The sequence below is a fragment of the Sus scrofa genome, chromosome 8 (genome assembly GCF_000003025.6).
Source record: "Sus scrofa isolate TJ Tabasco breed Duroc chromosome 8, Sscrofa11.1, whole genome shotgun sequence".
Taxonomy (NCBI): domain Eukaryota; kingdom Metazoa; phylum Chordata; class Mammalia; order Artiodactyla; family Suidae; genus Sus; species Sus scrofa.
The window spans coordinates 39048589-39061212 of record NC_010450.4 but is presented as its reverse complement, the minus strand read 5'-3'; the positions used below and the strand labels follow the sequence as shown (position 1 = coordinate 39061212).

Sequence of the window (12624 nt, the reverse complement as noted above, 5' to 3'; positions counted from 1 at the left end):
GGGCAAGATTTTAATCTGGACTGTGTATGAGGTAATAGTATTGCACCAATGTTATACTTTTTAAGTGTGTTCACTATACTAGTTATAAGAATGTCTTTGTTTAAAAATATGAAGTGTCACACCTCACTCTAGGAAGGTTCAGAAAAAATTCTATCTACGTATCTATAGGGAGAACTCTGTGACTTGCTTCCCTGCGCATGCGCGCCACACACACACACACACACACACACACACACACACACACACACGCTCATTCCCACACACCCAGAGTGGCACAGAGAATGTGGCAAAATGCAAACATCTGGAAAACCTACGTGACAGGGATATGGGTGTTTAACGTGTTCTTCTTGCATTTTTCTGCGTCGCTTTGAAAATTTTCCATATAGAAAGTTGGGGAAAAACAAAAAAGAGTAAAAAATAAAACACTTTAAAACTGCCTGAAGTGGTTTTCGAAGAGAAAGCCTGACAAGAGAAGAAAGAAGTGACAAATCCGTTCTGAAACCAAACACAAATACTTTTTATTATGGGATATCATTGTACATCAATTCCATTAAAACCTAAAACCAGTTTGCAGTACTCGAGTTAGGTGGCATAACAGGATCTCAGTTAAGCTGGGAGTCACAGGACTTGCACACGTTCATGAAGGTGATGCAAATACTGACGACGCGAGGCATTCACAGTAACAGGTTAGCTGCTGTTCACGCACAGTAACCCCCGAGAGAAACGACTTCATGGAAAAAAGCAACCCATGTTTTGGTCTCATTTACAGACACCCAACCTTTTAGTTGGTCAATGAATTCTATACATTTATTATACAATGTGTGAAAAAATAAAAGGTAAGGCTTACAGAGGTATCTTAGCAGTTGTCAGAATAAAAACCAAGGGCACAAACTAACTCTTAAAGCTTCCGGTATCGACTCCAAAAGCACTGTTAAGATAGAGGCGGAGAGGCAGCAGAAGCCTGTGGTTAAACCAGGATCTAGAGGTCTGTTTAGTCAGATTTACGAAAACTGAATTCGGAGGTCATGCTTCCAATAAGCCGTAGGTAACGTCGACACAGGGTGCAAATCAAATAATGAAATTTCCGACCTACCGCAGCAGTAAACATCTACACGTTGTGTTCCGTTACGACACAGTATTGCAACATGGAGTCAAAACACACAATGGAAAGAGAGAAAGGGTGGAGACGTGGCTGCTAAGAAACACCAGGAGAAGGCACCCTCATTCACTTAGCATCAGCCCATACGTAAGTGCTTGGGGAGGGCTCCATTTTATGTAACTCTGGGAGGTGTTTAAGAAAAAGTGTCTTATTACGCTGGTCCCTCTTCCTTCCCTTAGAAATAACTGCATCAAGTCAAGAAAACCAAGGGCAAGCTGTCTGCTCACAAAGATTTATTTTTCAAGGGAGGTCAAAGATGACCTGGACTTTTCCAAGTAGGTGAGATTATCCCTCTGGAATACCGACTTCCATATTATATACATCGGGAAGTCGTTCTGACTTAGCTTTTCCAAAACCCCTATCATCAAAATGTTCCTGGTGGTGAAAAGGTAACATCTTCCCTGTTAACAGTTCTTTTATTTTAGAATTAACTGTGCTTGGTGTTTAAAAAATTCTCCAGTTTCTCACAACATCTTTTAAAATGATTTCATCTATGATTTGTGTTTGCTTTAAACAAAACGAGAGTTGATTGAATTTAAGAACTGCTGCCTTTACAGTGTGAGTTTTTAACTTCATGGGATACTTTTGAAAGTGAGTCCAGTTCTCCACGGATTTGAACCAGCCTACAGCCTAACCACCACAGGATTATGGATCGGAAGCCCTTCCAACACCGCCTATTCTCTGCAGATGAGTGATTTGTGCAAACTGGCATGAATGCATTAAGGTGTAGAAGGGAGTCCGTGACTTCGAAATAAGGAATGATTAAGTAAGTATGCTTCGTCACTACAGAGTTTTTCAAACTTCTGGTTTATTTCACAGCAAACCAAACCTTTCTATTTGGTAGAAAAAGGAAGTAATTTCAGTCTACCGTCTCATGATTTTGTATACGCACACACACTGTATATACACACAACATTTCTGTCTTTGGTGGTTCAGTTAGGGGGAAAAAAAAAAATGAAAATCTGAACACTGCCAAGAAACTTGAAATCGTGGTCAAGAGTAGCATTGTCTGTGTGCTTTACTCATTTAATGCCATTAAAAGGTTCACATTTGACCCAAAAGATTTGGGGGCAAGGTTCAGAAATAGTCCCAACCTGCTCCAACCGCTTCATGTTCAGTCATATGGATTCTGCCTACAAGTGAGGATTTCCTCGTTCAAATGCACCATTAGCTTTGTCTTAAAGTCGCTAGACTTCTGTGTGTTCACAAAACTTTGAGGACTAAATTAGTCATTCGATAGCACCAAATAGTTGAGGGAGAAACATGTTATCTATACATTTTGCTCAAGAAGGGTGAGACAAGGAAAAAAAAAAAGACGTAAGATACAAACCTAAAAATACCCTCCTGCTTAGCTCTTATTTCCTCATCCACATAAATAAAGGCTATCACCTCTCTGTACACCTTTCTCAGGTAATGACGAGTGACCCCTCCAGGAAAGGTCCTACCGTGTAATACAGTTTTTAGCTCAATGCTGGTGGTGTCGTGTCCACTGCCTGCAATGGACATTCTGCCAGGAAAAGCCTAGCGTGAAAGACACAAAAAAGGAAAACAAACAAAAAAAACACCTCTCACTTATAGTACAGTTCTTCCCGCCTCCCAAAATTCACAAATTAGACACCATGAAAACTTAACTAAAAATTCAAGCCACAACTAAAAGTGCTCTGCGGTGACAAATTGCCAGCAAACCATTAGGTTTTCATGGAGGCAGCAAAATAAATTTTACTTAGAATGGCATTGAAAGCATCAGCAGACCAAACACTGACTAAAAGAATGCAAAAGAAAAAAACAAAAAAACACTAAAAAAAAAATTTATAAGAGTTTAAAACCAATGCGGGGGGGGGGGGGGGGAGAAGGTGCAACTTCAATTTGTTCATCTGTACCTATATTCAAACTATGACAGGTTTAACATTAGAAAATCAAAACCTATACCCTGCGTGGCGGAAATGATTGGTGGCGTGGCATGTGTCTATGTGGTTCGATTATTCTAACTTTCATCATTTAAAAATGCTAATATTTAGGTAAACCAAGTTACTTTTGGCATATGCCTCTGAAAAGTTATGACTCCCACCTCCTTCCACAAGTTGGCCTCTTAAACAACAAGGTGAATTCTGGCAACACCTGCATATGGTAACCGCTGTTCTGTCTTGTCTTCTGAAATGCTACATTTGAGACCAAATAAAAGTATAACTGGTTCATTTGAAAAAAGGGACTAGAAATATGCCACAAAGATTATTTTACATTTTTGCAGAAATAATCTCTAGGTGAAGCTTTTTCTTTTTATACACATATACAAAATTTAAACAGCAATATACACATCATCACAGTGAGGACGTTGGCAAATTCACCAATCTGTAGTGTAAATACAAACTGCAAAGCAGCCTTCCAAGAGAACAATGCTACACAGCAAGCAGAGCTGGCCCATTCATGGCAAACACCAACATGTCCCTGCCAAACGGAGACAGTGCAAGAAAAGCAGCATGCGCTTGGATACAAACAGCAATTTATGGCTAATGGTTGACAGAACTGTGGTAACAGTGACTCTCTCGCTGCTATGCATAAAGTCCTAGGACATCTGCTTGTCTTTATACCACTCCACAAACTCGTCCAACAAAACTGGCCCTGAAGAGAGAGAGGGAGAGAGAAAAAAACACGGCCATGAGGATTCTCACGAGGCAGATGAGCAGAGGGGCGGCGACGCGGGAGGAGCGGGCCGGCGCTGTACTTACACGCTCCATCTTCGTCGTAGTTGCTGAGGTCAAGGTTAATTGTTCGGCTAAACTCTAGCACGTTGCACCACTGGTCTTTGTTAATCACTTTATATTTTGATTGCTGACAGAGGGAAAAGGAACAGACGTTACTGACGCTCACAATGAGCAAACGGGACCGTTGCAAGTGCTGGTAACCATCGACTTAATAAAGCGCACGAAGGTTCACTCTCTCACCGGCCGACAAGGGTGAGAGAGAGCGCGAGCAAGAGGAGAACTTCAGAAGACGATTTTCAGGATGTAAACATTTTGGGGGGCTCAACACAAACCGACAAGCCCATCAAAGCACCCCAATTTTAAGTATGGCCAAAGCCTTTTTATATAAAGGGGGGCTAACACCTATTTCACGGAGATGTGGCAAGGATTAAAAGAGACAATTGATGGAGAGCCCTTCGTTTAGAGCCTGGCACAAAGTAAGTGCTAAATAAAGAGGCGCTCCCATTAACAGCCCCTGATGGGAACAGCCTGCTCGCTGTCAAGCCATCTGTCGCCTGACGGCACACGCAGCAGTGGGTTGACTCAACTTGACCTTGCTGAGTGCTGCGAGCCGTCTCGGACCAGGCGCTCTGGCTGCTGAAGAGAGTGACTGTTCCAATCATTCAGAATTTGAATCTGATCACAAAAGAACTTGCAGTAGCTGTGAAATAGTTTTCTTCCCAGTCAAGCATATGCCACGTGCATATATATATGTATCATTTATTCATTTATTCATTTGCCTTTCGGGGCCATACCCAAAGCACATGGAAGTTCCCAGGCTAGGGGTCGAATGAGAGCTACAGCTGCCGGCCTACACCACAGCCACAGGAACTCGGGATCCGAGCCGCGTCTGCGACCTACACCACAGCTCACGGCAACAACACCGGATCCTTAACCCACTGAGTGAGGCCGGGGACTGAACCCGCATCCTCCGGGAATACTAGTCGGATTCGTTACCGCCGCGCCACAATGGGCACTCCACCACATGCATATTTTAAAGTGAAGTATTCCTGTATCAAGATTTAAAAATAAAACCTAGTCCAACAATTTTTAAATTCTTCCCACTAAAACTGGGAACATTAGAAAACAATGCAAGTACATAAAAAGCAAGGAGGGTTGAGCCAAGGGTTGGGAGAGCGCAAACACAAGAAAAACTCAAATGAAAGGATGACTGTGTCCTTTAGAAAGAAAAATGCAAACTAATACAAGAGAGAGAACAAAGCAGTCTACAAATTTAACTTTCTGAGCAACTAAAAGCAAAACCCAGTCATCGAAACAGTTGATGGTGCTCTGGAATGGTGCAAAGTCCAATCTGCTGGCAGCAAGGTCGCTGAGCTGCAGAACCTTCACACCCGGGCTCTAAGGCTGCTCACCTCTCTGAGAACAACAACCCATTTCTACTTATTTTCCAAATAAAGCTAATGTTTCTTAGGGTTGTCAGAGGAACTGGGACAGATTGTTGGTAAATATGGATTGTCAGGTAAACAAATACTTCTCATATTAAAAATTCATTGGAGTTCCTATCGTGGCTCAGTGGTTAACGAACCTGACTAGGAACCATGAGGTTGTGCGTTCGATCCCTGACCTTGCTCAGTGGGTTAAGGATCTGGCATTGCCTGAGCTGTGGTGTAGGTTGCTGTGGCTCTGGTGCAGGCCGGTATAGCTCTGATTAGAACCCTAGCCTGGGAATCTCCATATGCCGCGGGAGTGGCCCTAGAAAAGGCAAAAGGACAAAATAAATAAATTAATAAGTAAATAAATAAATAAAAATTCATTTTTTGTGCCTTTCTTCAGGAGTTCCTGTTAGAAATATTAAAGGCAATTTTTAATAACAGTCCTCAAAGAATCTGATCAGCTGGAAGTTTCTCTGGACTGTTGTACAAAGTAAGCCGTAAAGATTATTTCAAGAGCGAAGCTACAGTCAGGCTAAGCAAGGCCCAGGATGTTCTCAAAGACCCAACACCAACATTCTTTCGAGCAGAAAGCATTTTTAAAGGGGTTTGGGACTGGAGGGCAAGAAGGATGCTTTATATGACAACCCAAGGAACTCAAACTTATTAGGTCTCGGCCTCTTCCAGGTCCTACAGTAGTAGTATTATCACCGGCTTCAAAGCCACAGTCACCTGCAGTTCAAAATTTCAATCATTAATACTTAAAGCAAATGATGATGGAGGAAAGTGTTGGACTGTTTCTAACGCAAACGTGAAGAAAATTTAAACTGCAGAAGGACACTGTCTGAAGGAGTTTGCCAAACTCAGACTGATCTGGTCCCTGAGTTACATGGACAGAGCAGATAAGGACACATTACGAATGTAATTTAGGAAGAAGGCAGATGGCTGTTCTTTAACCTTTGCTTCCTAAGAGTGGAACTTTATCTGAAGCCACAAAAGAAAGTACATCTTGTTTCACCCTTGCAATAAAGAGCAGGAAATCTAAACAGAAACAGAGCTTTTAGAATAGGGACAGAAAGGAGGGGACAGTGCCGCGGCTGGCTTCAGTGCCTTGGCAGTTTGCGCAGGAGCCGTGGGACCCCTGCAGTGCAAGGGGCCACACGGGACAGAGGGAAGTGCTCGCTGCAGCAATGGTGTTGCCGCAGGTCCTACAGGCAGGAAAGTGCAACACACAGAAAATCACATAAAATGGTTACATACAGTATAGCTGGCAGTTCTAAGCAAGCAAACATGCATTCAATAAAATGACAATTTAGTACCTCTAAGAATTGGTGAAAAACTGGAAAAAGGGGCCAGATTTTTCCTAATAACAGTCCCAACATGCACTTGGCAGTGTTTATGTCTAGGCTGCGCTGGTCCTTTTCCTGTTTAACAAACAAAAAACAAGGATGAGCCAGGTGCCCCCAAATCATAAATTCCAATAACCCAAACTTCTACATTCCTTCAATGAGAAATCAGTAAACAGCTCATTTATCGTACACCATAAACAAACCCCTGAATCAAGACTACGGCGAGGGGAGATAGTCAGACACAGCAGAAAGCTTAAACGTTTTCGTACTCGGTAATTTTACGGTGAGAAAGATTCGTGTCAACCGAATGATCACCCTCAGGCGACACCCATTCGGTATACGGTCACAGCATCTATGACTATTTCGTGGGATAAATAAAAATCTATGAGTCAGTCAGTTGCTGTTTGACATTTATGCTTATCATCGACATCCTAACTACTCATCTTCAAGCCCAGAACTTCACTAAAAGGAGCTGAAAGGTTTCGATTCCCAGGCCTGGGAGTCGGGTTTCCCCAATAAAAATCATTCGCCCACCACTTTTATCTCATTGTGTTTTCCTTGTACCTGACAATGTTGGAATTAAGTTGAGCTCCTAATGAACACGGGGGGGAGGGGGACCCCTCCGGAGAGTCTGCCCGGGTCAGAGGACGCGCCACCCACCCCCAGGGGGAAGGAGGCCGCCTGTCCACCTCGTCCAGTCCTTCTTACCTTGGATCTGCCGATGTGAGACGCCCTAGCAGAACACCCTCAACCAAGAGCCCAGGGAAGGACAACACTTCATAAGGAATCCAGAAAAGACAATTACGTAAACCTCAACATGGGCTCATGACTAGGCTCACCCCACCTACATCTGCCATTCAGAATCCTCATTCCTCACTGGTCTTCCTCACAAGTTTCAGCTGGGGAACTGCCGGTGGGCAGTTTCTACAGCCGAGGACCGAAGACCTGGGACCCTCGGCGGTCCCCTTGTGTATCCAGAGCTAGCCATCGGAACTTCAAAGGAAAGTGGCGAAAGGACTCTTCTCCAAGGGAAGAAGGGCCTGGCTGTCACGCGGGGTGGAACCCAAGCGCTCATCAAATTAAGGGATGACGCCGTGACCACTAACTATCAGCCACGTGCACAGTCACACACGCCCCTCAGTAGAACAGTTACCTCAAAGATGCTAAGAGTGAGGTGCTCCTGGGCACACAGAGAATTTCTGGCCGTGACACTCAGCTTTAAAGTGAAGGACTTAAACAATACAGCAAAGGTAAGGGTCTCACTCAACAATAGCCAACAAGGTGGATGAAGATGCGGGAAGATGGGCCAGGGTTGGTCTTTTGGTCCCAGGGGCAGAGCACGACAAACAGACCAGGTCAGACGGCTCCGGGTCCCCCTGCTCTGTTCTGGCCACACAACTGACGGGAGGATGGTGGGGATCCCAACTCCACAGTGCGGTGCCAACAGCGGGGCCTCCTCTCCACAGCCTTCCCTGCCTGTCCCTCGGCCACGCATATGGTCCTGCTCAGGGCTGCAGCATCCACTCTGTGCAGAGGACAACAGCGGGAAAGGCACTCTCAAGACGCCCAGCTCTTGCCACCAAGCCCCACTGGTCTGGTGCACTGCACGGCTCACGCTTCTTCAGTGCAACTGGGCGAGGACAAGGAGAACTTCCTCATGCCCTGTTGGGGGGCGGGGGTGGGGTGGGGTGGGGTGGGGGGCGGATGAGGTAGCAACAGCGCACCCCGCTAAGGAGCATCCCCAAGCAAAACGAGGGACTGTGCAAAACACACACGGCAGCACGGGCCTGGGCCCCACATCACTTGCTGAACTCCAGCTCAGGCAGGACTGGGCTGAGGGCACGGGCGCGCGGGCAAGGCTTTGTCTTCGAGGAGTTTGTAACCGGTTCGCTAAACCTAAAGTCGCTAGGCTTGCCCGGATATACATACTGTGCCCTCTTCCGACAGCATCAGTGTCCCCATCACAATGGACATACACTAAGGTGACAAAAAAGGTAACAAAGGACCTGGACAGACTCTTTGAAACAGTGCAATCATCTGACGAACTGATGATCATGAAGGATTTCAATGCATGTGTTTGGCAGTGATGCCAAAACATGGAGGAACGGCATCAGACTCACAGGACCGGAAGCTGAACAGCACTCACTTACTCCTGCTCTGCAAGGGTGCCAGCCAGCAGCTCGCAATCACTAACACCATCTTCTGCCTAGCAAATAAGAGAGAGATATTATGGATGCACTCGCGATCGGAACAGTGGCATCTCGCTGATCACCAACGTTGCCTGTGGGTGGGTGTGAGGCTAAGTGCAAATGACCATAAGCTGGAAACACTCAGAATTCCGGGAAACAGCACGGCTGAGGGACCCCGGAGCAACATCTCCTACAGAACGAAGTGGAGACTCGCCGGGGGTTCTCTGACAAGGATGCTAAGGGCATTCTCGAAGGGCCTCCCAATTAGAAGTGAAGTGAATGAATCTCCCAGGATGCTCTGAAGCGGCCATCAACATCATGGTGTTAAAAAAAAAAAAAAAAAAAAAAAAAGCACCTTAACACGTTCAAGGAATACAGCAAAGACATCCAAAAATCCCTCGCAGGAAATTCAAATGATACCCTGTCAACACAGCCCTGTGACTCTCGGCTTGGGGAGCCGCAAGGAGCAAGGGGCAGATTTCTGCATCTCAAGGTCAGAATCTAAACAGAAACACCTTGAGACAGACCATCCAGAGTCAATCGGCAGCCCCAGAAGGCCCATCAAGGTTAAGGGTGAAGAAAGGAAAACTTTTCTCCCTGCCCATCTCCTGACTTAAGATATGTGGGTATGTATTTCACAAACTTTCATTTTCTAAGGTATTAGAATAAAAAACAATTTTATTTTTCAAATAATAATAGGCACCGAACAGGTTCTAGACACCACAGATGGGCTAACAATACACAGCTGGATTCTGCCTTGTGGTCTTCCTTAAAATACAGATTTTAAAAACCAGGTACAAATGAGATCAGGCCTCTTATTTGCAGCTGCTAAACCAAAGGAACCTACCCTGTATATTTGAAGTTAGGCTTCATATATGGAATAAATGTACTCCCCAAGTTCAAGACCACTACTGTAAAGAATAATGCACTTTTATTAAGTTCTGATTTTTTTTTTTTTTTTTTTTTTGTCTCTTTAGGGCCATACCTGCGGCACACGGAGGTTCCCAGGCTAGGGGTCAAACGAATCAGAGCTGTAACCCACTGGCCTACACCACAGCCACAGCAACGCCAGATCCGAGCCACATCTATGACCTATGCCACAGCTTGTGGCCACACTGGACCCTTAACCCACCGAGCGAGGCCAGGATCAAACCTGCATCCTCATGGATGCTAGTCAGATTCATTTCCGCTGAGCCACGACAGAACTCCATTAAGTTCTGGTTTTTGAAGTTCAAATACGAAAGCAAATAGCACCTTTGTTTATGTAGGGACTGTTCTAATACACGTCCTCCTATAAGATATGAAAATTAAGCATTTTTTCCCCTTAAACGGCAAATGACACAAACTGAAACAAAGTAATTAGTTAACTGTAAATATGTAAATATAAATTTGGTATTATAAAATGAATCTTCAACCATCTAGGTATCCAGCCAGATATGCCATATAATAGAGCAAATGATCTACTTCCAATTTTCACAAAGTTTTAATGGCTTAAAGACTTGTACTTGACAAGGGGAGCTCTGAATTATTAAAACTATAAAGAAAAAGATCTTCAGCATTCAAAATGAAATCTGTGAGATTTGTGTGAGCCTAGATGAACTAAGAAACACTAAAAAGTGCCCGTGATCACAAACATTTTATGTGGCAACAACCAAGTCAGAAATTGGCGAAATTAAAAGGTCTTAACTGAAGACCTGTAATATGGTCACAGGTTCTCATTTGAGACCAGAGGGACTGCAAAATACAAAGAGAAAAAGCCATGAGATCCTGCTGTGTAGCACTGGGAACCATATCTGGTCACTTATGGTGGAGCAGAATAATGTGAGAAAAAGGAATGTACATGTGTACGTGTGACTGGGTCACCCTGCTGTATAGTAGAAAATTGACAGAACATGCTAAGCCAGCTATAATGGAAAAAAATAAAAATCATTTAAAAAAAAAAAGAAAAAGAAAATCCAGTCCTCCTTAGCACAGTTCAGTTCAGCAAATGTAAGGCAAAAATAGAGGGCACTAAAGAATTTGAATCATAATGTTGATAAATGCTATTACATGTTTATAAAGCTGAAAATGTAGCAAAATATTTTTGCTACATTTTTTTGAAAGGGAGTTGGTTTTGTTTGTTTTTTGTCTTTTTGTCCTTTTAGGGCCACACCCAAGGTATGTGGAGGTTCCCAGGCTAGGGGTCTAATTGGAGCTTTAGCCGCCAGCCAACACCACAGCTCAGAGCAACAATGGATCCTTAACCCACTGAGCGAGGCCGGGGATCAAACCCGCAACCTCATGGTTCCTAGTTGGATTCATTTCCACTGCACCATGACTCTTTTTTTTTTTTTTTAAATACACATTAAACACAAGCAAAAAGGCCATAAAAATCCATGAGTGCTCTCCTATTGGGAAAAGTGAAACTAAAAAATGGAGCTCTTTGAACTCACCCAGCATAATTTTCAAATAACAATGTTTGCAAGGCAATTACTTGATTAAGCTCAGCTATTGACACTGCCTTGAAAACAAAAGAAAAAAAGTTCTGCCAATAGGCTTAGTCTTTCCACAGTTGTTTTCTTTGGCGTAGATTCTAATACCTTAAGCACGACTGTTGGAAGGTAAGTTATTATTCGAAACCTGAGGGTTACAGACACCTAGGTAATGTCAGTGAAGAAGAATTCAACGACACATTCTAATCCTATGGTTAACTTTTACTGAGAACCTAAACTGAGCCAGAAATTCTTTTAAGTGCCTTATGCTTAAAACCCCTTTAATAGCACAACCCTATAAGGAGAGGGACTATTATAATCCCCAATTTATAAATAAGGAGACTGAGGCACAGGAGCTAAATGATGGTAGGCCAGCAGTGAGCTGGGCTCTGAACCAGAGGTTGATTCTAAGCCTGAGCAATTCCGAGTGTGTGGAGCTGCCTCCCTGAAAAGGAAGTGGGGACAGGAGCTCTCACTGTTGAGACCCACAGGCCAATTCGCTTTGCAAACACCTGCTGAGCAAATCTGGGCCCTAACCAAAGGGGAACCTTAAAGGTAAAGCTAACGACGTGTGCGGAGAGCAGCTGGGGTTAGGTGACCATGTGTTCTTCCCACCTCTGACATCACCCAGGGCCACCTCTGTTTTCCTCATCATTTACCTCGGACGTATAAGGACGAAGCAGAGGCATGTGTGTGTGTGTGTGTATGTGTGTGGTGTGTTAGGGGTTGTATGGAGAGGGAAATCAGACAAACATACTGGTTAGGAAGTAAGAAACTTGACTCAGGTTAGAAGAGGAAATGAATCAAATTGTCACAAAGGATTTTAGGTTAGAACTAGGCAGAAGTCTCTGCTAAGAGGGGCGTTGCACACAAGACCTAGCACACATTTCCTGAGCAAATTCTAGGAGTCCCACTCACAGCCATCCCATTAAGTGGAAGCCACGTGGACATAGCTTTAATCCCTGTGAGCTCTTATACCTTCCTGGCACGCCTCTTCCGAAACTAAATAAAAGCCCTGGTGGAGTTCCCATTGTGGTGCAGTGGAAATGAATCCAACTAGGAACCATGAGGTTGTGGGTTCGATCCCCTGCCTCGCTCAGTGGGGTAAGGATCCGGCGTTGCCCTGAGCTGTGGTGTAGGTTGCAGATGAGGCTCGGATCCCACATTGATGTGGCTCTGGTGTAGGCCGGAGGCTACAGCTCTGATTAGACCCCTAGCCTGGGAACCTCCATGTGCCACAGGTGCAGCCCTAAAAGGACAAAAAAAAAAAAAAGCACCAATATCTTCCACTGCTGGAAAAGTGGGTTCATCAAGGGACAGGCTG

At 44.3% G+C, this 12624-nt stretch overlaps 1 protein-coding gene across 7 annotated transcripts in view; it reads right to left on the bottom strand.

Moving 5' to 3' along the window:
- The window catches only part of DCUN1D4 (defective in cullin neddylation 1 domain containing 4), a 78035-nt gene continuing 65904 nt past the window's right edge, over positions 494-12624 (bottom strand). For 5 of the 7 annotated variants that reach the window (XM_005666642.3, XM_021101203.1, XM_021101204.1 and 2 more), the window contains 3 exons: positions 6611-6715; positions 3886-3988; positions 494-3778 (listed from right to left, as the gene is read on the bottom strand). In XM_005666642.3, coding sequence (XP_005666699.1) covers positions 3723-3778; positions 3886-3988; positions 6611-6715 — 264 coding nt within the window. In that variant the 3' untranslated portion in view covers positions 494-3722. The other 2 variants (XM_021101201.1, XM_021101200.1) reach the window with 2 other exon arrangements.